The 26,392-nt window shown below is 33.9% G+C and overlaps 1 protein-coding gene across 12 annotated transcripts in view; it reads left to right on the top strand.

Moving 5' to 3' along the window:
- Positions 1-13,926, top strand: part of LOC143237334 (uncharacterized) — a 54,796-nt gene extending 40,870 nt beyond the window's left edge. For 10 of the 12 annotated variants that reach the window (XM_076476466.1, XM_076476463.1, XM_076476469.1 and 7 more), the window contains exons 4-5: positions 18-204; positions 12,343-13,926. In XM_076476466.1, the coding sequence (XP_076332581.1) occupies positions 18-204; positions 12,343-12,494 (339 nt within the window). In that variant the 3' untranslated portion in view covers positions 12,495-13,926. Of the gene's footprint in view, positions 1-17; positions 205-1,332; positions 5,339-12,342 lie in introns of those variants that run through there. The other 2 variants (XM_076476474.1, XM_076476473.1) reach the window with 2 other exon arrangements.
- The last annotated feature ends 12,466 nt before the right edge of the window (positions 13,927-26,392 follow it).

Below are 26,392 nucleotides of genomic sequence, written 5' to 3'. Positions count from 1 at the left end.
GTATTGTTTGGATTTAGAACATATTTGTCACAATGAAAACAGAACAGTCTGATGATCTAACACAAAGTGAGGTTATATCAAAGTTCAGTAAAAGTACTGATGATGATTTGGATAGTTCAAAATGTGGTGTTATCAATGTGAAGATAGAAACTGAATTACAAGAAGATGTGCAGTGTGTTGATTCTAGATTGGAAAGTACATCTGGTAAGTAGAAACATCTAAAAAACTATATATTGATTGACACTGTCTTAATAGAAGTGTTTGAATTGTGGTGATTTGTCAGAAGTTATTAACCTACATAAGACTGTTAATTATAGGTGTATCAGATTTTTATATCTTGTGTTTTTATGCCTTTATTTATACAATGAGGAATATTTTGAAGTGAAAAGTAAAAGGAAAAAAAAATTTAAAATACACCAAAATTAAGATTGTCTGGAGAAGGACTTTTTACTATAAAATGATGAAACAAACAGAAGAATGTTAACATTACATTTGAATGGAAATGGATGGAGAGAACAGTCATTGTTACTATAAAATGAAACAACCTTTTAACTTAGCAATTTGTCTGATGTTTATAGTTCTTTATGTATACACTTTGTGTGAGTAATGGTTGGAACCAGTTTATGTAGATTAGTATTTTAACATGTACAGAGGATTTACTGCTGTGATTGCTCTTTGTGTATTTCATTTTTCTAAACACTCGCACCTGAGAATTTGATGGTGATGAATCCAAAGTTTTCGTAATTTTCCATACTGAAGCAAATACTTACAATGTTTACAGTAAAAGGGATCCTAAACTTGATAGCAGAATAAAAAAACATTGATAAACAACTTCATTATGTGAAGGTTTTGGAATTTCTAGGTAATTAACTTGCATGTAGATCTCTTGAAGAGAAACATTAGGACATTGATGTCACTCAAAATGTTGAGGACAAAACATTAGGATATATTGTGATATTTATCTCGCTAAAGTAATAAGGTATTTATTAAATTTAAGTTGGTTATTTTACAGTTTATTTTACACTTTGTCCATTATAAACCTTTTGTTCAACAATTTGTTATACCCACGTTTCCATTACTGAATTGTACTACAGAGGTAATTATTTATTGTGTGTGGAACTATGAAAATTTCTTTATAATTGTCTTTAATATTGTCCTATTGATATTTTTTACTATATTAAACTTTTGAAATGAATTATGTATTATACATCTTTTGTTTCATGATTCTTCATGCTGAAAATTGTAATAGATCAAATTAATTAAAAAAACCTATGAAATAAATATATGTATTGTACTATTTTAACTTTGTTGTATCTTCTGTTTTGACCTTAGATGTAAAGAGCAGTGTGAACATCTGTTGTGGAAGTCAGTTTCCTGAAAAGTATGTTTTAAAACAAGATGTTCATGGGAAAAACAAACTTAACTGGAAACAACATAAAACAATCTGATATACCTCAGGATGGTGATAAACCCCACAGTTATATAACATGTGGAAGAGAATCTGTAACAGTTTATAACCTAAAAGAACACAAGAGAGAATCTGTATAATAGTGAATTGAATAAACAAATACATACTGGGGAGAAACCTTACAGTTGTGTGGTTTGTGGAAAACACTGTAGAACAAATACTGAATTAAATATACATCAAAGAATACACCTTGGAGAGAAAGATTACAGTTGTGCAGATTGTGGAAAAGAGTTTAAAACAAACAGTGGGTTAAAAAAGCATGAAAAAATTTACAATGATGTGAAACCTTACTGTTGTGCAATGTGTGAAAAACACTTTAGAACAAATACTGAATTAAAAATACATCAAAGAATACATACTGGGGAGAAACCTTAGAGTTGTGTTGTTTGTGGAAAACAGTTTGGGAATAACTGTAACTTAAAGAAACATGAACGAGTACATACTGGGGAGAGACCTTACACTTGTGTTGTATGTAATAAACAGTTCACGACAACTAGTGCACTAAAGTTTCATAAAAGAATACATACTGGGGAGAAACCTTACAGTTGTGTATCTGTGGAAAAGACTTTAAAAGGAACGGGGAATTAAAAATGCACCAGAGAATACATACTGGTGAGAAACCTTACAGTTGTACTATTTGTGGAAAAAACTTTAGAACAAATGGTGATTTAAAAATACATCAGATGATACATACTGGTGAGAAACCTTACAGTTGTGATTTTTGTGGAAGACAGTTTGGAAGTAACTGTAACTTAAAAAAACATGAACGAATACATACTGGTGTAAAACCTTATATGTGTGTAGTATGTAATAAACAGTTTACAACAAATAGTGCATTAAAATATCATAAAAGAATACATGCTGAAGAGAAATCTTAGAATTGTGAAATATGTGGAAAACATTTTCAAACAAAAATGGGTTTAAAATGCATGAAAACATTCACAGTGAGTGAAATTTTATAATTGTGTTGTACGTGGAAAAGACTTAAGAACAAATATTGTATTAAAAATACATCATAGTATACATACTGAAGAGAATCCTTACAACTGTGTGGAATTTTGAAATAACTTAAAGATCAACAAATATATATATGCAGGAGTGACCTTGTGTTTATATAGTAAGTAATAAGTAGTTTAGAGCAAACAGTGCATTAAGATATCTAATGATAAAAAAAAAACATTCTATATTGTGACTTTCTGTAAATACACACCAACAGATTATAGTAAGAAACTGACACTCAATAGTAACTTGCATTATCTATAGAATCACAACCCAATTATTTGATATAGACCTTTACTTTGCAGAAATTACCAGATTTTTAAAAATATATGATAGCAGTTTTTATAGTAATGCCATGGAATTTAGATTAACAGTTTCTTATCATTACCCCCATGCAGTAGGTAAAGCCCTGTCAAGCATCATTATGTGTGCTAATTGATTAAGCTAATATCTTGTTGTGTTAAAAGGTCTTTAATTAGGATAATTTCAAAATATTTTGTAAATTTGTGCTGAAAATTTGGTAATGAATAATCAAGAAAAATCATTTACCTGTATGACTTTTGACTCCAGTGTAGCACATGTACCAAAAAATATTTGATAGTGTGGATTGCCACAGTCAAAATACAGAGGGTGAAAATTGCTAAACTATCGTACATTAATAACGCACAATGTGCCGTGTAGTAGTTTGTTTTGGTCACCCAACAAACTACCATGCATTTTGATAAAGGAATACATACTTGAGAAATACTACACAGTTTTGTAGTTTGTGATAAACTGTTTAGAACTAATAAGGAATTTAAACAATTTTCAGGTAACATACACCTGGGATATAAAACATACTGTTATTGTTTATGTTAAGAATTTGCAGTGACTGTTACAAAATGTTGTAGTTGCTTAAAAGTTGTTGATGCACAAGAAACAGGACCAAAATATATCGATCTTTGATGTATTTATGATGTTTGTAATTGTGAATTATTCTTTGTGTTTGACATGATAGAGTGACAAAAGAAAATTAAAAGATGTTAAAATTAAATTTGAGTGGAAATTGGTGGAAGTAACATATTTTCTGATAACGGTGTTTTATCTCTTCCCACAGAAATAGCTATTGTAATATAGTGCAGTGCTATATATGGAAAATAATTTTTAACTGCCTTGAGCTCCCACATACTTCATGATTAACATGGGTCAACCAAGTTGATCATGTAAATCAACTTAATGATTTTTTACATTTTCTTTTCATGTTGATTCTGCTGTTTAGTTATTGCTTCTGAAGTGGAATTATTATTCTAATTTTTCATGAATATAAGATAACCTTTTTTCTCAGTTTTCTTTTATTGTGTATTATGCATGGTTATTAATCTTCAACAATGATTTCTGAAGTCCAAGTTACTACTATGAAGATAATACCACCTACCAGCACACTTACTCAGGCTGCACATGTATTCAAGGTGTCTGTTTCCTCACTCAGTTGGACTCATTCACTGCTACCATGCTGTGATTGTTGGGGATAAACATGCAAGTTACTGTGGTTCTTCATCTTGTGCTATCCCTTGAGGATATTCATATACCAAGGATGTGCTGCAATATTTCCTATTTGATTGATTTTGAGTAGGATATTTCACCATACAATGACATCTTTCTTCTTATTGTTTGGATGGTGGGTTCCTGGATCTATAGTTTTATCACTTTACTGTTATCACAGATTGGCAGGTGTGATATATTCCTCCAGTCTGTTGTACCCTTCCTACTTGCACTAGATGGCTTTGTTTTGGATTGCAGTTGACTTGATACTAGTATGATACTGTTTCTGCATGGATGTCAGTTTTATATTATATGTGACTTGCAAATGGTATGATCCTAGTTCTACTCTTATATGGATTTTGGTTCCCAATGAATTGAATGAAGTTGACTTGCTGTGTATGGTACCTTGATACATATCCTTTTTACTCTTACCCATATTACTGTCATCATATGGATTTAGTGTTCGGATCACTACCCACCCATTGTTTTCTCTCATATAGATGTTCTTATTTTTTCCCATTTCTTGGCACATCTTTCCACACCTGGTATAAAGTGAAGTTTCCAATGTATAATTGTTTACTGTGAGGATCTACCTTTTTCAGGTGTTATTTGGATGCTTTCAAAAAATGCTTCTTTCTTTCCCACACATGCTAGTCCTTCTACGTGTGGGATTCCAGCTATTTTGTAAGAAGAGGTAAGGTATTATGCCATAAGCTATAACTGAAAATGTGTTTCTGATAGATACTTAACTCTTTCCACCCTTCCATTGAAAACTGGTGCTTCCATTTTCTTCCAGTATCCAAAGTGATAGCTTGATAGAATCAGTTAGAAGAAATCACATGCTTCAGGAGGGTGTGTAGCATTCCTGTTGCTGGAGGGTTATCCTCTTATGATCTTCATGCAAGACAGAATTGAACCACACTAATCATTGGGTATGTGGGGGCTGAAGGCCTGCAGCATGGAAAAAATAGCATATAGAGGGCGGCACTATAAGACAATGGCTACTTCTATGAAAGGAGGCAAGTTCCTACTGGAAATACGTTTACAGTAAAGGAATATTAATATTTCCACTAACAAAAAAGAAACTCTATAGCTGACAGTTTCTCTTTCCTCCCTTTTTCATGAATTGATGGTGAGTATTGATTAGAACAAGTTTCCTTACATTAACATTTAAACATGGCTTTATGTACAGCTATGAATAACTTCTATGAATTTGATTTTCTGAACAGTTATAGACTTGGATTTAAAACTTAATGATTTAAAATTATACATCTCAACTTTTCATTCTGAAGAAAAATTGTACAATTTCTAGTAAAATTATTGTAAAGAATAAATAAAATATTACTACACTTTCATTTTGTCTAATGTTTGGTATTAGTGGATATTTAACCAGCATATTTATTTTTTGTGTAAAAAATGTAAAGTATTGATATGAGTTAACATATAAAGAGGACAAAGCATTAGAAGATTTTGTGGTAGTCACTCACTGAAACTAAAACCATAGAGTATTTCTTAAAATTAATAAATGAAATAGTGGTTGAAAGTAAAGTTTGTTGTTGCAATATTATACTTTCGTATTTACACAGTTGAATTTATTTATTCTTAACCCTTAAGTAAGGAGAACTTTAATAGCTCCCTTTATGATTTTAATACCTCTTTTGAACTAGGGAGAGAAGTTTAAAGTATGAATCTGTGTAAAATTTTGTCGTTGTTATTTTTACTTTTAATATCTTGATATTTTCTGTGATTATATTCAATTAAACTGAATTTAGAAGTTCAAATGATGTATGATGCATAAAACTGTTTAACAAAAGCATGAGAAGCATGCACTGCTTATAAGAAGGAATCAGAAACTAGGAAGGAAATTCAAATTTTTTTAAGTTTGGAGTACCAGCAGAACTTCACTTAGATTAGGGATGGAACTTTGAACTTTTGGGTTAACGGTTTCAGATACTTTGAATCAAAAAGACCATGTTCTGATAAGATAGTTGAAGGATGTGAGTGAACACTGTTATATCAGTTGATTATTTATGTGGATGAAGATTAAGTGCAAGATCAAGTTTTTGTACTGTTACTAACAAGTGTGTACAGCAGTAAGTGAAGGTAACAACTAACTAGGTAATCTCAAAGGAGAATTTGACAACTGAAAGTTGAACTTCTGTGAAGCCCATTGTTTGTGTTGAGAGCCCTTCCAGAGGATTAATAAAAATAGCCACTAAAATATTCCACTGACAACTTATCTAGAGAGATATTAACATGTCATTAAATAAAAATATGAGAGGCCATCTCATCTCCATGACATAATCCAGAGAAAAGAACACCAAAAAGACTTGTTGAATGAAATTTTAGGGCAGTACTTAAATTTTGTATTAGGATTATTCAAAGGACTGTTGCATTTAGGAAGACACAATTTTGTAAGCTGTATGTTCAGTATTATAGCTTGTTTACTAGAGGGAGCTGTTGCAAAGTATTCAGAAACAAGAATATAAAGAGGCAATTGAAATAGCAAATGAGTATTGAGTGAGTGACATTGTATTGGTTCTTCTATTCAGTTATTGGTAAGTTGTGTTTTATAACTTATCAAATCTTCTTGTTGAAGTTCTTGTACATCTTATGTTTTATGTTTATACATTGTACCTACATTGTGAATGAACAAGACTGTATAAAATTACAGAAAAAATAAACGAACTGTGCTGCCTGCAATACAATAACTACTTTCAGAAATGTATACTCAACCATCTGTAAGATATCCATTCTTTCTTCCGGTCATCATACAATGAATGATAAGGTAAGTCTTCACACATCATCGAACAGTTTGCCATTGTAGTACTCTACCTACTAAGTGTGAATATCTTCAAGTGCTATGAATTATGTCAGCTAGTTCTTGGTCAACTCCTCTACAAATATTCTGCACTAGTCTTTAACTTAGAGATCAGCTTTGGCTCACTGTATAAAGTACTCTATGACAAGTATCTAGCAGTGGCCTCTTAGGATCTCTTAAGTTTTTTATTTCTAATATTCAGTTAATCATACTTTCTACAGAAATCTTTTTTTTTTTTACCAACAGTCCAACAGCTCATTGATACTGGATGGACCAGGAACAGAAACTGTCACTATGCTGTTAATTCCTATTGTGGGGTCACTTTCTTACTTATTCTAGCTTTTATATTCACAGAAGATGAAAAGAAACTTATAATTCATTTTTATTTTGGGGTATTTTCTAAAGATGCAATAAAAACAATATATTACTGCTCACAATAAAATCAAAACAGTAGAAGAGAAGTGCACATCCACTCAAATTGGCATCACCACATCATCTGAGCATTCCAAACCAAAATGACCTGAGACACGCATGCACATTATCTTGGCTGAGAAGGTGCCGAGCATTATTATTTGGATGAATGCATAGTCCAGTTCCCGAGTGGTCTCTTTGAACTCAGTATTGCACCCATTCAGCAAGCTCTCATCTGCTGAATGCCCAATTGAACCCTCTCAGTCAAAGTGAGGTCACTACAATACATTGACTGATGGAAGCCACATCTTGTAGGTGTTAAAACCAGATGGCCATTGCTGTTTACTATTAATGGTACATAATCCTACTTGATACTTTACACCTAATGTTGCACTGATACACATTCCTTTAAACTGTCATTTGCAACTCTTCTAGTTTGGTGTCTCTTTGGTCTTCTTGTGAACAAATATTTGTCCAAAAGAAAAAATTTACACTGCTCTTTCATGATGTCACCTTTCCCTCTATTTTGCAATATGAAAAACTGTACTGAGAGCAATATCATTTTTTAAAAAAAGTCATGCTCCTAAAGAACCCAAGCCTTCATCTACTTCAGTTTCCATCTTGTACCAATGCAGTGGCGAGTGCAGCACTTAAGCTTTAACTCGAAGAATTACAGTTAATGCTTGCGCTGTAGCAGCAGTGGGGAAGTTAATGCATACACTGTCATACACAAAATTGTCAACAAAGGAAGCAAGTCCGAACATAACAATCTCAGTTCCATCTCTCTAATGAAGCTTTCAAAACTCTTCTCATGACCTGAAGAGCGTTGTTTGTAGTTAGCATGATCAGAAACGTTAGCTTTCAAAACTCTTCTCATGACCTGGAGAGCGTTGTTTGTAGTTAGCATGATCAGAAACGTTTTTCAACATATTTCTTTTCATACCAATCGCCGGTATATAATATTTTTTTATATAATTTTGTGAATATACATCACACTTCTCCTTACTGTGTACATTTGCTCCATTATGGTACTTCAAAAAGTTAGCAAGTCTACAGATATAAATCTAACTACGTATTATTTCATAATAATAATAAGAATGTCTTAAAAAGAATGATGAGAAATTATATTAAATGATATAACAGTATTTTAATTACTAGAATTAATCAGAAAGTACGAACAGGAAGAAACACTAATTATTTCTTTTGAGATTAATAAACCTAAGTTGTAACTGTGGTTGATGGAGTTTTAATTTTTCCTTCACTTAAACTTATAAGAATATACTAACTTAATAATACTTAAACTTATAAGAATATACTAACTTAATAGTTATTTCACTGTTAAAATCACCTTATCAAAAGCTTTTTAAAATACTGTAAGTCTTCCAACCTTATCCATAATTCAGATACATGAGCAATATATTAAACAAGAAGTTGACATGTTTAATAAGTCACCAAGGAGGTTCTCTCTCTCTCATTGTTAGTTGGGATTAGTGTTTATACATCCAGGAGGGTCAGGTTTCGTCAACCTGTTCCTCCTTCCTTTGTTTTAGCAACTGTCAAGTGTACTTATACATTGTATATGAGGGCTAGAGTAACCTGCACTTACTCAGGGCAATGTCCATGTACTATCTACATATACACTTGGTGCAAATAAATCATTTCTCTTTATAGTTTCATAATTATTTGCACTATCGTTAGATAGTGTCAACGATAAAACATTCACATAAATCATTTTTTATGTTTATTAGCTAACGGCTATTAGTTTATAGGTGGCTTTTTTGTATTATTTTGAAAATATATATTTACTATGGAAAGGTGTTTAGGACTATCTTCATCATGTTTGCAGTATCTGTCTCGTTCGCTTACTAGTTCGTTTTTCCTCCAATTTTTTGCCAAAATAATTTATTGTACTATGTAGGAGTCTATCTGTTATTGTTTTTATTTGTGTGTATTTATGCATGAATTCACATGATGCAGTTCTGGGTACTTTATAAGCTGTTATAAGTAGTGTATTTTGTATTGTTTGTAGTTTGACCTTACTAGTCTTTTACATACATTTATCCATGCAGGAGCTAAATACACCCTTGTGCAAATTAATTCAAACAGGACGGAAAATTACGATTTTTTTCAATTTTTTTTCCATTTATTTCTGAGAATCCAAAAAGTATTCACAAATTAATACATGATATGGCCGCCTTTATTTTTCAGAAGATCATTAATCCGTTTTGGCATCAAGTCCACGAGTTGACTGCAATCTTTACTAATTTTTGGATCGCGGTACCACACCTCAAGTATGGCCTCAGTTAGGTATTTTTCATAGAACAGTCTTTTCCCCGAAGTCTTTCTTTGCAAATCGCCCAAAGATTTTCAATAGGATTTAAGTCTAGAGAGTTTCCAGGCCAGTCCAGCACCTTTATTCGCGTTGTAGTCATAAAATTTTCACAAGTTTCGATGTGTGGCACGGAGCCAGATCTTACTGAAAAATACCAGATCCATCTGGAAATCTCTTTTTCAATTCTGGAACGACTCTTCTCTGCAAAACTTCGATGTACTGTGGTCCTCGCATCATACCTTCTACGATATGTAAACCTCCGACGCCATAGTAGCTGAAAAAGCCCCATAACATCTTCTTTAAGGGATGTTTTACGAACTGATTGATATGAGATTCTTGAAGTTTCTCACCTGGAGATCTGCGAACATGCAGACTTCTTTGACCCTGTACGAAAAAATGAGTCTCGTCATTGAATAACACCTTCCTTCATTGTTCTTGCGTCCAGTTCTTGTATTTTAGACCCCATCGATACCGTTTTTCTTCATTGAGTTGGTAAGAAGTTGTTTTTTGACTGGTCTCCTTGCCCTTCTAACGCAATTTCGAATGACATAATATTTCTCAAAATTTCGTCATATATCCCAAAAATAGATCGACCATACTGCAAAACACAACTAATGACGCCGTCTGTGTGAAAAAATGACTATTAAAGGAAATCAGCGGGTCCAGCGAACCTACACCGGCAGCTATGCTGAAAATATTGTAAAATGACCATTTGTTTCAATTAATTTGCACAAGGGTGTAGTCAATGACGGGTCTAATGTATGTTTTATATATTCTTATGTTACCTGTCCTTGCTTCATTATATTTACCAGTTAAACTCCCAGCATAGTTTGTTCTTATCTAAATTTTTGTGTTAATATTATTTATGTGGTTTATCCATATCATTTCAGAGTCCAATGTTAATTCTAAACAGTTTGCAGATGTAGTAGTCTGAAGGAATGCCCCATTCACATAGATCTGTGATTGTACTTTTTTCTGTTTAGTTAACTTTGTGAATAGTATTAGTTGTGTTTATTTTGATTCTATATTTTTGACAATATTTACTTATTCTATTTAATTGTGGTTGTATATTTGTGGCTGCTATTGCTGGTGTTGATGTACTTTTTCAGACTGCCACATCGTCAGCGAACTGTGAGAAGATCCCTTATTTGGATCTTTTTGAGGCATTTTACTCACGTACCTGATGAATATGATAGGGCTAAGCACCCCTCCTTGATGGATGTCAGCTTTTGAAATAAAACATTCTGAGAAGGTCCATTCAACATTAACTCTACATTTTCTGTTTTTCAGAAAGTTTGATATCCAGAGAATAATTCCCCACAGTAGTCCCATTTCTTGCTTTCGGAACCGGAGACCGTTATGCCATACAGTGTTGATGTTATGTATCTCCAAGAATGTGGAGAGTCTCTCACTGATTATTCTCTCAAGAATTTTGCCTACGCAGCTGGTCAGGTTGATATGTCGGTAGCTATTTCGGTTATTGGCTGGCTTTCCTTCTTTATGGAACATTAATACGTTTGCATGCTTCCATAAAACCGGGATATAACCAGAGTGTAATGGTAAATTAAAAACTGCTGTCAGATGCTCAAATAATTTCAGAGTGTCTTTTTTAAGAAGAATGGCTTTATGCTGTATTCTCCTGGAGATTTATTTTTAGTGTTTGTTTTTGCTTTTATGAGTTCTTGTGCGAGAATTGTGCTTGTTAGCACTGTGTTTGTGTATTCGTTTGTGTTGTTCATTTGACAATTATTTAAGTCTACTTGGAAGAGTGGCTCAAATAGTTCACTGTTATTCATTATAAAGTTATTTACAGCATTCATGTCTGGGTCGTTGTGTGTTTCAAACGTGTTTTGAAGTTGTTGTTTGAATGCTTCGGTTTTTTCTTTATTTGTATGTGTTGTGTTCTTGTGGTGGGTATTTTCTTGTTGCAATATCTCCATTTCTGAGTCGTTTTAAGTGCAACCAAAATTATTTCGGATCTGTTTTATTCATTTAGTTGGGAACAGAAATTGTCCCATTTTTCTTGTTTTAATAATTCTACTTCTGCTCTGATTTGATTTATTATTTTATTTATTTGTGTTTTTAATCCTGTATCTCTTGTTTCCATGAATTGTCTTTTTAACTGACGTCTAAACTTGATTAGTGTTATTAGTTTTTTGTGGTTTTATGTTTGTATTCCTTTAGTGGCTGCTGTTTGAAGTCACTTCGTGATTATCTGACAGTTTAGTATTGTTGGTTTGCTACAGTTATTACACTATAATTTTCAGAAGCTAATATAAAACCTTATTAATCGAAAACCTAGAGATATTTGACCAGGGCAATTTATATATATTTGGAACATTACAAACTGTTTAATTTTAGTGAATTAATTTCAGACGTTGATATTTTTCCGAGAAGAGTCTGCTGGTAAATGGCGTGAGGCCAGCCAAGAATAGAGAGCTAGATGGTTTATCAACTCAGAATTAATTTGCTCATTGTGAACAGTCGATAAAATATTCAGTTCTAGACCAAATAGAAGACTTAATATTGTTTGTATAACTTGTATATATAAATCATTGTTTGTAATAACTATTAGTAATAACCGTTGTTATAAATTGTATTGTTATCTGTACATTGTTGTTACGTTTTGTTATTTCTTATGTAACCTTTGTGTAGCTATAATCTGTATCTTAAAGTTATTTTAATTTGATCAACACAAATACCCTCAAATTCAATATTATTTTGTAAACTCCAAGTTATCTTATAATTTATCGTTACTGTTCTCTGATATTTCTTTAACCCTACTTATAGGTTTAAAGGACGTTGTTTGTTATGAATTTCTCGCAAAGCTACACGAGGTCCATCCATCGTATTCATTCCTAATTTATCAGCGAAAAAATAAAGAGGAGACAGCTAGTCATCATCACCCACCACCAACTCTTGGGTTACTCTATTTCCAATGAATAGCAGGATTGACCCACAGTTGAAAGGGTAAATATGTTTGATTTGACGGGGATTCGAACATGCGACCCCTGGATTGCGAGTCTAGCGTCTAGTTTTGTGACTCCAAAGTTACTGTGTTTTTTTTTATTAGAGACACCCATGAAGACTTACCTCGGAGATATGAAACAAATATTTTTTCGGGATCTTTCACCACTTCCCCTATGAATCTTAAATTATATCATCCACTAGAAACATTAGGTTCATCTGTTTTGTACTAAAACATTAAGAGTGTTTGTTACATTTCAGATAAAAATAATAATCTCTCTCTAAGTGATTATTTTGAGGAATTTACGTCTCATCATAGATCAGTAGTGGTCTCAATAACTTTGGATTCTTATGTGAAGATGGAAATTCTGTTGTAAAATTAGAAGGTTTACTCTCAAATCTATTACTAATGAGAGGTTAAATTATTTTTATTGGAGAGAAAAATCTCAGATATTTTAAATCCTTCTCAGCATTATATTACAACAGGGATCGATAGGAATAAATTCTGGGATATGAAAATACTATCCATTTTCAACAAGTCATTAGCAGAAACAACTCACTATTGAGAGAGTTGTCTGAGAATGAAACATCAGAAAAGAAACTCACTAATACAGAAAGAATGATTTTGAGTATTACCTCTAGCACCAATACCTTCAGTATTTGGTAACTTGGCAGAATAAGCCACTGGTAATGTTACCAGACTTTTCAAACTGAACACACAGAATGAATGCTTCTCATTTATATAGAACTAGTACACTCACTTTATCAGCCTAAAGTTTATGAAAGATCTGTTGATATAAAAGAAGAAAATCAATTCTAAAGATAATAATTCTGCCGTACAAATACACTGAATAGTGCTACAAAATTATACAACGTTTATTTAAAGAAAGAGAGAGAGCTATTTGAATAAAGGGATCGTTTGAATTTGTATTGAGGCTAATATTTTCATTCATAATATGTGAACGTTTTTTATCAGCAGCTTGCGATCATTACGTCAATAAGTTATAATCGAAAGATATTTTGAAGAAATCAAATGTGATGATGTTTCATTGTAGAATACATAGGAATGTTAGTTTGAATATTAATTCCAGTTCTATTAGAAACTCCCATGTGTTCCAAGTATTTGTAAATAGCCAAAAGTCTCGACTATTTCGCTGGCTACCACATGTATGATATTTGAACGTTCGAAATATGTCTAAATAAGCTCATTTTAAATAAATGAACATTGTTTTGCATAACCATTTGTTTCTTGATTGTAAACCACTGAATACTGTTAATATCATCAGTCATCTAAGGTTAAATTTTGTCTGCTGTAAAAACCAAATTAATCAGGTGTCGTAAATAATGTATTACATGAATAACATTCTACAATCCATTTGTTATGATAATTGAAATCTTGCTAGCTATATGGTGTGTAGGTGTTTGTGTGTTTTTCATATAGCAAAGCCACAAAGGGCTATCTGCTCAGCCCACCGAGGGGAATAATCGAACCCCTGATTTTAGTGTTGTAAATCCGGATACATACCGCTGTACTAGCGGGGGGCATATGGTGTGTAGCCTTTGTATAGATCAATAATAGTATTAAGTAAAACGCTCAGTTTAGATCAAGGAAAGGCGTCAAGATACATATACTCCACACAAAACTATTTAATATTAATATGTTCAAGAAACTGAGTGATTATATCAGGCTAATTTAGTAGATCTATCGATCTACTAAGTCTCTATAACAATCAATTTAAATATTTGGTGACGTGTTTTGATGCATTTTCTAAATAAGCATGAGCTATTCTACTTAAACGTAAGATTATAAACCTTGTAAACTTAAAACCAAAATTAAAGCAGTACTTACTAATCCTGTGTTCCAGCCTTATTTCAATGAACAAGATATTCACTTATTTGCTACATATAATGAAGCAAAAGCGTCTGTAGTTAAACATTTAAATCATAACCTTAAAACCAAAATGTGGCATTATTTTACCCATCATGGAACACAGAACTACATCACAGTATTTATAGATTTAGCCAGTTCTTATAATATTTTATAAGACCATAGTATTAAAATGGATGTTAATAACTCTACACTGTAATGTTGAAAATAGTCTATAAATTACAAAGGCTAAATTTCAATTTCAAATGGATGACCAAGTTCAAATTACTAGCGCAAAACGTCAACATAAGAAAGGATGTATGCCTGAGTGAATTATTTACAATTCATAAAATACTGGAAATAAATCCCTCAGTGTACAAACTGCAAGACTATCTTGGATAAAATTAGATGAAACATTTTACGAATACAAATTACAATGTATTATCAAGTCCCCAAGCAGTGTCTATACTATAAAGGATATCTTTTGTAAACAAGGATGGGTAAAGACGAAATGTAAAGGATAATGTCCAAATAAGTAAATAGCTGAATCCCTAATTAGCTGAATAGCTAATGTTAATTTCAATCAATTGCCATAAAAATGTTATATATAATTGTATTACTAATTACTGTGCGAGGATTGGTTGTATGTGATGTTACTGATACTTGCCACCAATACGTCGTCAAATCATATACATCTTCCGAAATCTATTTACCTCAAGAAAGTGGATTTAGGAGAATTATAGTACCTGTGTAGTTGGCTGAAGATGGATAGTTTTCTTTCCTATCTCTGATGATCACAATAAAATAATTTATATTAAACCACGTCATTACAAGGAAACTGAAGATTTAATTGGAATTCTAAACCAGTCTTCATGAATCCAACAAATATTATGTATTTTGCTACGATTCATACACGATATTGATCTATGCATCTCTACATACTGTTAATGTATTTGGTAGACTCTGTGTTTACTCAGATATTGTACAACCTAGTGTTGTTGATGATGCACATATAATACTGTTATAAATCGTTCAAGTTAAAGAACATGAAAGAGACATGACAACTGAAACATTTACAGATTCTCCTTATAGACCTGTTTCTAAACAAATTTCTCATACTATTGAGATCAATATAAAAGATGACAAGGATTGGCTTATTCCATTGAACATAACAAAGTCATGATAATACTAAACTTTTGTCATCTATAATATTATGAGAGCACCTTACCATCACAAACCAACCATATATGATTAATATTGCCATTACCCAGTGAAAAATTATAGTTTATCATATTTTGCTGATAGTCAATGGCATTGAGGTCATGGATTGAATAACCTCTTCACTTCAGGTATACCTTTTCAGAAGAAAGGAACACAAGCTGTTTAGTAATGTGTAAATTTATTGTCAGGTGTCACAGAAGGAAAATATCAAAATGATGAGTAACACAAGGAACCTTGATTAGAGATATTAAACAGATAGCTCTACTTAATAACAAGAGGAAACAGAAACATTCCATATTCAAACACATTGACACCAAGAAATGAAAAACATTGAGTCCGAAATATTTTGACAAGCAATGTTACACCTGCTGCTAATGAAGTCCTGTCAGTATAGACAGACTGAGTTAGAATTAGTTTATCTCCTTCCCATGCACCCATGATCTGGGAAGACCAGTTGGTAATATATTATCCTCTATCATTAGTGACCTCTCCAAGCGCCTTCCTTTACGTGGTGAATGGATCTCCCAGTAAAAGTTTGGTAATTTTTGTTTACCTCCTCTGATGCATGAACATCCATTCACGTGTTTTACATCCGTGAAGGGAAGGTAGGTGACTGGGGTACTGCAACACACCAATTTGACTTTGAATTCTTGAAGAAAGGGACCCCCATGTTTCATTGGCTGGCTCAACTGAGCACCAGTACCGGGAATCCTCGATGGGTGTTGTGGGCATTACGTCTGATGCTAGTATTTTGTTATAGTGCTCACGAAGCCCTAGCATTGATATGCATCCTAGTGCATTCCCTCACAAGACTCCATGGTGGGGAGTATCAGTGGGCATTGAATCTTTTTCGTTTTCTTATGAATCCCTCACTCCTAAATGAAAATAAAACCGTAAAAACAACTAACTGGTAAGCGACCACATATCTCTGAAGAACGCTGTTCCACAATTACGATTCAAGTAGATTTTTGTGGCTCATTTTCTAATTTTACATCCGTTGAATGAGAAATCATTAAGGCAAATGTACACTTTTCTGTCCAAGAGGAATTAAAGAGGCTTGCTGGCTCTCCCAAATCAGTCAATGAATTATGTTCTGGAGACATCTTGATTGAAACATATATACCACACCACAGTGAACTTCTCATGAAGACAAAAGTTCTTGGGAACGTACCTATTGAGGTTACTCCCATGCCACTTTGAAGTCCTCAAGAAGAGTTATCGTAGAAAGGAATTTGAAGAATATCCCTGAGTCATAGATACTCGCTGGTTTCTCCAGCCAAGGAGTTTCTGCTGTACAACATATGTAATTATGCTGCCCACCAATGTTCTAATTATAATGCTAATGACACCATTTCCACCTTCTGCTATCACTCAAGGCATGTTATCTTCACTGAACGTTATGGCCATATACTCCTAACCCTGTTATATGTTTTCAGTGTTAACAGTTTAAACATTTAAGGCATCTTGTCGTTGCTTTTTGATATATGCTCATTCTGATAGTTAAGCCTACATTTGTTGTTGTCAACTGTATCCTCACTACATCTGTTGTGATGGTTCCCATCTCTATTATTTTTTATCTTGACCTATGTTGGTGGGAAAGAAAGGGGTACAATATTTATGTACTTAAAATAACATTTCTTATCCTCAGGCTTGGAAACTGTTGTCCCTTGCTCCTACACTACTATAGTGGGAGTGCAGAAAGATATTTCTGTAACTCCAACAAGTTTTCTCAGGTCATGTGAAGAGTCATTTTCCCTTTATGGAAAAAAAAAGAGTAGACAGGTTAGCATCTACTCCTATCTCGGTCCCCACTATTATGCTAGTATTTATTTGGGTCAATTTTCTTTGGTTCCTGTTTCTGGTAACATCTTAAATCCATCTTCTTCGACCTCAAGAGGCAGAACATTTATTCTTTCACGCCTTCAGTTACTGGAATTGCTTCTCCACCAAGTTTTCCTCCATTTAAGAAAAAGAACCACTTTGGTACAGTGATACTTTCGAGCTTTTTCTTCTAATTTGAATGGCATTAAAGATTTGGTCAATATCTATCAATCAGTGTATCTCTTCTTACAGGGAATGTTTCTAAAACATACTGAAGCTGTTGTCTTTTGGCAGTTTCTTCACACCTAAATAACAGGTTGTATGATGGATGAGTTCATGGAAGGGTGGCATTGCTGGCTGATTAGCGTGTATCCACCTTGCCCTTGCCACTCAATACATCCTTATATATTCTATTTTCTTGGGTTATGCTATCACTGTTTGTTTTATTTATCTGTCATTTGGAGAGATTTATGATCAGTTAGCCCTTGGTATAACTTCAATCCTTACAACACCATCTCACTTGTAGTTTTGTCTTCCTTCCTCAGTGGGATATGCTTTTTTCAGGAAAGACAGTCTGCCATTCTTCATTTTGGCCTTCGTGTCCAGGCACATTTGGCTGAATTGTGTCTCTTCTTAGATGCGATTTCTGTCTGCACAGGTCCGCTTATCCCACTATGGCTGGTAACCATCCTCACCTGTGACCTTTCTTTGAGTCATCTGAGGAAGGTGAATACTCCTGATTTGAAGTACCATCTTCTCTTTGCCAAACATCTTTCAAACCATTCCTCTATTTTTGTTTACACAGATTATTCAAAATCAGGTGATTCTGTATGATCTGTTATGATTTGTTATGGTTCAATTGTTTCTCGCAGGATTTTCTCTAAAATGTCTGTGTTCAGTGCCGAGATGTATGCCATTTCTCTAACCTTGCTTCATGTGTAAGTCATTCAGCACGCTGACTGTACCATTTATACTGACTCTCTTACCTATTTACTGGACCTACAATTGCTCAATGTTAGTTCTCACCTTGTTCTCGTCGACATTCAACGATGACAAACCCATTATTGTATACCTTTTGTTTCAATCCAGTATCTCTGGATACCTGCTCCCGTTAATGTTCGCGGAATGAGCATGCTGACACCGCAGCTAAGCCTCTCTGTTTCAGTGCCATTATGGCTATTCTTATACCATATAAGTTACTGGCTTCTATACAATGCTTGACTGTACCCCAGTTGGTAGTCGGCTGGGCATGAACAACATCATAACAAACTTTACTGGATTAAACCTTCTATTTTCCTCTGGTCATAAGATTCAGAAGGATGAAGTTGTTTTGTCGAGGCTACGGACTGATCACAGTTTATAACCTATCGTTTTTTTTTATCTACTTCTGACCCACCAGCGTATAGCGGTCGTCACACTCAAATCACAATGCTACACATTTTACTGTTGTGTCGTCGTTACAAATGAAGGTAGTGGTACCCTTTAAGACATGTATGTTCCAAGCGTTTATCCTTAACATTGGATAGTGATGGTAGCACTGTCTACCTTGGTTGCGTTTTTAGATTTTTTACGTCCCGTGATGGGTTTACTATTATATACTTATTTAAATATGAATGTTTGTTTCATTTAAATATTTATTTAGATGTATGTAACTTATATTGTTAAACGTGTATTGCAAAATTCCCGCTCATTCACTAATTTTATATAATTTTTCGTGTGTAGGAATCAACAATGTACTGTGTGTGTAAGTAAATCCCAGTGATCGCCAGTATTGTTGCTAGCTGAAATTTCGAAAACTTTACCTTACGACTATAAAAGGTAGTTTTGCAACACGCGGAGAGACAGTTCACATCGTTGATTTGCTATAGTTCATATACTATAAATGTCTTGTTTGTTTGTTTTGTTTTGGAATTTCGCACAAAGCGACTCGAGGGCTATCTGTGCTAGCCGTCCCTAATTTAGTAGTGTAAGACTAGAGGGAAAGCAGCTAGTCATCACCACCCACCGCCAACTCTTGGGCTACTCTTTTACCAACGAATAGTGGGATTGACCGTCACATTATAACGCCCCCACGGCTGGGAGGGCGAGCATGTTTGGCGCGACTCGGGCGCGAACCCGCGACCATCAGATTACGAAGCGCACGCCTTAACGCGCTAGGCCATGCCAGGCTATGCTGTGAGAAACGCCCGCTTGAATAGCTAGCTAGCTCCCCGTTAAAGGTGAATTTTGTAGAAAAAAGAAAACTTTGCAGTCAAAAGAACTACTCATACTGATTAATTTTGCAGGTTCACTTTTTTATAAAAAATATGTGCTAATAAATGAAACATAGAATTTGGTGCAGAAAGAGCCCTTTCCGAGTGGCAATCCGAACGTTTTAGTTTTTTACGTTTGCCGCTAGGAAAATTACTGTGACGTAATAATTGCCAAACAAACCGCCAACGCCAGCGCGTTGAATGTAAATAAACATGGCCAATGCATACAGAGAAACAGAGGCGGAGTCTGTTTTGACTTTGTGTTCTAAACAGTGTTGAGTAGCGCCATATCAATTCAAACCAACTCTGAACGAACTCAGAACAGTGACTTTTGACACAGATCTGACAAGTTCCAGTGATGAGGACAATTCCACGAGCGAGAGGAGCGGAACTGTGAGTGATACTGTTAACGCCCAGGCCGGTTGCGAGTCGATCATACCTCCAGTGGAAGAATGGTAAGCCTAAGTCATGACAACAAATATGGTCTGTATTATTTCACGTGCAATTTTAAGCATCTCGAAACCTGTCTGGTGTTTATAAATTATTGGTATCACAGACTGGGTTTTATTTGTTTATACTTTGCCGACTATGGTAACTAATACTCGGCCCTTCCACAATCATTGTTCCGGGTATTTATGACTCGTAACAAAATGAATTTCAATTATACATCATAATTCTGTCTATAAAGTCAAACAAGATGTAGCAGTCTGAAAGGTTAATTTAATATTTACCATAAATTCATGATGCAAAGCAGTACAGTTCTTCGTATTGACCATCCACACCCACTGTCACCACCTTGCCGGTTCCTTCTCCTTGCATGGAAACGAAAAGAAGCTATTGCTCGATGCCGAACCGTTTTTACAACCATGAGCAACGCAGTAAACCATATTATCACAAAACAAGTATAAAGTAGCAATATCAAGACAAAAAATAGTCTCACAAAGTATGTAATTCGAAAAAAGCTTCGATAGATTTACATAAAATACCAGCACTAAAAGGGACAAAATGCTCAGCGCGCAACAAAGCGTGTTTGGCTACTATTACGTCATAGTTGTAAAACGTCACGGAAACAGCTGAACGACCGAGAAGAACTTGAGTTTGAGAACCCGCATATTTTCCTTCATTTGTTACTCAAAAACTAAAGCGTTTAAAAATACGGCAACCACACAGGAATTATACCTAACGAAAGTACAGTTTCTAAGGCAATTATTAAATTTGTTGAAAATTCACCTTTAAGAGAACTGTATCTATATCAACTCAAAATTAATTCTCTCGTCATGAACCCTCGATAAGATATTCAGCTCTAGACCACATAGAAGACTCAAATTATTTGTACTTTTGTAAAACTATTGTATATATATATAGCATTATTTGTAAAAAACCGTTATTATAAACTGTATTATAGTTTGTATATTAAAATCTATTTGTATTGAGAACGAAAACTGTATATCAATCTTGTTGGCAAATATAGTAAATTTTGTACTTTCCAAAATTCAGTTAACTTCTAAATTTGAATGCTCATTTAATTCAGTTTCAGGCTACTTCAAATTGTAGTACTTAACAAAATAAGTTGCAGGCTTTTTCAAAATAAATTGTAATACGTAACAGAAGTGTGTCTTACTTTCAGCGAGGCCCGGCATGACCAAGCGTGTTAAGGCGTGCGACTAGTAATCTGAGGGTCGCGGGTTCGCATCTCCGTCGCGCCAAACATGCTCGCCATTTCAGCCGTTATAAAGTGACGGTCAATCTCACTATTCGTTGCTCTAAAAGAGTAGTTCAAGAGTTGACGGTGGATGGTGATGACTAGCTGCTTTCCCTCTAGTCTTACACTGCTAAATTAGGGACGGCTAGCACAGATAGCCCTCGAGTAGCTTTGTGCGAAATTCCAAAACAAACAAACAATTATTTTTCCTATTCTGCAACAAATAAAGATTGTGTATAAATGGAAAAAATGACGTGAATTGTTTGCTGCTTTTGTAATATATCTGAGAACGGCTGTTATGGGTATTAACACTGTTAGTGATAAGGAGAGAACAATGTTTTAACCTTCTTCAGGTTAAGAAAGAGACAATTTGAATGTGACCATTGACGGACACACGTCTTAGGAATGAGAGTATAAAAGGGTACGGAATTGTGGGGGGTGTTACAGGTGGATGTTAGGCTATTGCAAATGAAAAAATCAACATAATTTTCGAAAACATTTATTTTTACATACGAAAGACCGACTCACGTATACTTCAATTAAATGGCACCCCGAAAACTCACAAACCTGATTGTTCAGTACGACCCATACTGTCCACATATGATTCGTTTAATTATAATCTTGGTAAATACATAGCATGGGCATTCTCCAAATATGTAACATCAGCCAGTTCATTTATCAAAGACTTTTTTAATTTCAAGTCTAATCTTAATCAACTTGATCATAAAGCCTTAATGGCCAGTTTCGATGTTATATCCCTCTTTACAGAAGTCCCAACCGATGAAGCCTGCAAGATAGCCTTAGAACTCTATAATCGAGATCCTAACCCATCTATAGACATTCCCAGCAACCAATTAGTAACCCTCATAGAATTCACCACGATGAAGACAAACTTCATGTTTAACAACCACAACTATATACAAACAAATCGCTTAAACATGGGCAACCCAGTATCACCAGTTGTAGCCAATATTTTTATGACACAAGTTGAAACACAAGCAATTAACACAGCATTACATCCACCACTATACTGGTAGAGATATGTAGACAACACGATAGCGGGATTCACATCTACAGAACACACACTTAATTTTTTCAATCACATTAACGCTATACATCTCAACATTAACTTCACATGTGAACAGAAAGAAAGCAATCAAATATCATTTCTTATCCTCAAAATTACAAGAACCGACACACAATTTAAAACAGAAATCCACCGAAACTTCATCCATACTGGACTATACATTCCTTGGGACTCAGCACATGAAACAAAACAAAAATTCAACATACTAAGAAACCAAATAAACACAGCCATAAAACTGTGCTCATCAGATAAAATTAACGATGAATTAGACAAAATAAAACAATACTTCATCAACATTAATAAGTTTCCTCCACAAACCGTAGAAAACATTATTCGCACACATCTAGACAGAAAGCAAAATTAACCAACAAAAGTAAATATATCCAACGAATTAAAAATTTATTAAACCATATACAGCTGTATACCATATATTCCCGATATCAGCGAAAAATAACCAACATTTGGAAAAACTTATAACAAAACACAACATTCCAGTAAACACCAAATTCATCCAAAAACCAGGTACAAAACTAAAGTCCATACTATGTAAAAACTACACTGACAAAAAGAACACCAATATAATTTATAAAATACAATGTGATAACTGCCACGACTTAAGGTGTCGTTAAGTCTTGCGTTAAATAAACGCAAGATGACCATAGAAAACACCCAGATATTAAGTAGGGAAACAAATATAAACAAACGCAAAATGAAAGACGCCCTATTTATACAGCAACTTATAAAGGAACACCTTTTTTATACTTAAACTATTTAATAACCTAACATCCACCTGCAACGCTGCCTGCAATCACATACCCGGTTATACTATAGTTCCTGAGACATGTGTCTGTCAACGGTTAAATTCACATTGTTTTTTTCTTAACATGAAGATGACTTAAGAAGGTGGAATTGTTGTTCTCTCCTTATAAATAACAGTGTTAATACCCGTAACAGTCATTATGAAACACATTTTTATTTCAAGTGGGTTTCTCGTCATGAAGTTATTTTGTAATGAATATTTTGGTTGAATCTTTTGTCACTTTCCAGACCTACTATTTTACTCCCAGGGAAATAACTTTGGCTACATCTATACCCAGTAATACCTTTCGAGGTTTTGCCAGCTTAGAAAATTTATAATAGCCCTAAATTAATTTTTTCGTTCGTTTGTGTGCAGTCAAACACAAAGTTATAAAAAGGTCTCTCTGTGCACTGCGCGCCACAGGTATCGAAACCCGCGTTCTAACGTTGTAAGTCCATAGACATACCACTGGATTACTGGGGAGCCCTAAAATCCATATATTAAGCAAACTACCAGAAATATTTTTTATAAACAATATAATGATGAAAAATAATAGAACATGATATATAAAATCCCCCTAACCAATAGCGTTAATGAAAGTATCAAATGAAAAAACAAAGTATATCTCAATTATAGAACACACAAGAAATACTTGTTAGTTTTACATAGATTTAGTATCCGTGTATCTGTCTATAAGCAATATTTTACACGATCCAACCTAATAACTTCTGTAACATTTGTCAATAGTTTATCTTTATCTTTCAAGATACCCCGTTTACGTTGATCTAGCTTTTAACATTTGTGTTTGTCTGTGGTTCTTGCAACGATTTGAATGCGACTTTTGAACACATTTATATCTCTTTATATGCATGCTCTCACACACACTTATAAATAAAAACCGAGAAGTCTAGCATGAAATTTAAAACTTACGCTGTTAATCATAACCAATGTGAGCTGTGTAAACTTATAAACATTTCACGCGTGACAAACTTACCTATATATATGTCTAACAATATTAAAAATTAGGCTATTTATTGATAAAGTATAAATTGTGTAATGTTTAAAGGAAAATATCTGTGGTAACAGCATGCAGAGGTATTGAGATTATTCCGTCTACCAGATATAAAACAAAAAATGCAAATTAATAATGAGCTAGCTGTTACGGTAAATCAATACATTTAAGGATAAAGGCTTAGCGTCTGTAGAAATTATGGGTAACTCTTAATTACAATTTAATTACTACTTTGATGTGTTAAAAAATTCTTTCGGGGTGATTACTACACTTACAACTAGCTACAGGTGTTGGGACGTCGTGGATTAAAAACCAAATGCCTAACACCTAATCGATCTTCTGTAACAGATATTTATTTATTAATTTACTTTTTTACGGATTACATATAGTAGACGGAATACTTTATATTTTATTGACAAATCCGTTGTTTTTAAATGTTTTATAACTGTAGTCAGCTACTCATGAACGTTTGATAAGTTTAGTGGAAACTTGTTAGGAGTAACAGTTGAATGTCACGCTGGATATCTCGGTGTTAGTTAATATACAACTTTCCACCACTTTTGTATAGTGCTGATGTTATCGCTATATATAATTCATGTAATTTATAGTATTAGGTTTGTTTTATGAACTAATATATATATATACACACAAACTGTCCATTTAAAAAAGCATGTGTTCTATATATCTACTTATAAGCATATATATAAGTTCTATATAACTTTCCATAAGTTTCAGTGGCTGAGAACATTACTGTTTTATAGAACCTACATAACACAATACGTTAAAGTTTGTATTTCAATAAACTGTAGCTTGTTGTTTTATCTCACTTCCGCTTTCCTTTTTACGTACGGATCCTCTTGAGCAAGATATACAGTAACCAAAGAAAGAAATTCTGAATTTTGCAAACTTTCCAAACTCCTCTCAGCTACCGTTGACCTCAGATCTCGTCGTTTATATAACAAATAACAGTCCAGAAATCACTCCTGTGTCTCAGAGTGACTGACGGTTCAATACTCTCTGTAAACCATGTTTTCAGATATTGCTAATGTAACACCTGGTGGCTTTTCTGTTGCTGTATGATCCACGAGATTAGACAGATGAATGAGTGTACAACTCTAAATGTTACTCGTAACTTAAACCTTTCAATCTCATGTTGAGGCTTACATTCTGTAATTAAGTTTACATTAACTCAGTACCTTTTTAAAAACCTTATTTGTTCTGCGTACCTCAGTGGTTTTAAGCTTTATCACGAAGATGTTGTAACATAAGTACAGATCTAAGAAAATTTACCGTTACAAATACATTTGTATGTATATTTTGAATAAGGTTAGCATTATTATCGATTGCAGAAGAGAGGCTGTAATGTAAATAAAATGTGATGAACGAAATAATTAGTATTTATTTACTAATCAGTTAATACTTCGGTCACAAAAATATCCGGAAGTCTGTCGATATAAAAAGTAACTTTTTTAAAAAAAAAGAGATATAAAATTTCAGTCTGGTTAGAACCAATACTGTTTGTATTGCAAGATATCAGAAAAAAAGAACAACCTGGGTAAATGATAACTCAACATTTACGTTGATACAGCCAGGGTTAAACTTACAAACTGCCACGGTACCTCCAGAGCTCTTGATATGATTAATGAACTGACGTAATAGAAGCTGTTGAGGGCCGTCAATCTAGGTGGGAATATACAGTTAAAGATCACTTTACTGACAAAACAACCACTGCTGGTAACTTTGGTGGCTGTTAAACGACAGCTAAAGAAACAGAACTGATTGGCGATGATTACTGACGGGCTATTGATTTTCACTCTGATGCCATCTTGTTGTTCTCTTGTTAGATTAAGTGAAATTTTAGTGTGGTAACTATTCCACAACTTTATTTTTGGTGCGTTAGTGATCTTTCCAGACAAATACATTTAAGAGAGATAAGCCCAAAATCAACTAGGTATTTCTCTCTATCACTCATTAGAACGAGAATAATTTCAATTCAGGATGCTTGTTTGTTTGTTTTGAAATTTCGCACAAAGCTACTCGAGGGCTATCTGTGCTAGCCGTCCCTAAATTAGCAGTGTAAGACTAGAGGGAAGGCAGCTAGTCCTCACCACC

The sequence above is a fragment of the Tachypleus tridentatus genome, chromosome 13 (assembly GCF_004210375.1).
Source record: "Tachypleus tridentatus isolate NWPU-2018 chromosome 13, ASM421037v1, whole genome shotgun sequence".
NCBI lineage: Eukaryota > Metazoa > Arthropoda > Merostomata > Xiphosura > Limulidae > Tachypleus > Tachypleus tridentatus.
The sequence above is the reverse complement of the archived record's forward strand: the minus strand, read 5'-3'. Positions and strand labels throughout refer to the sequence as shown.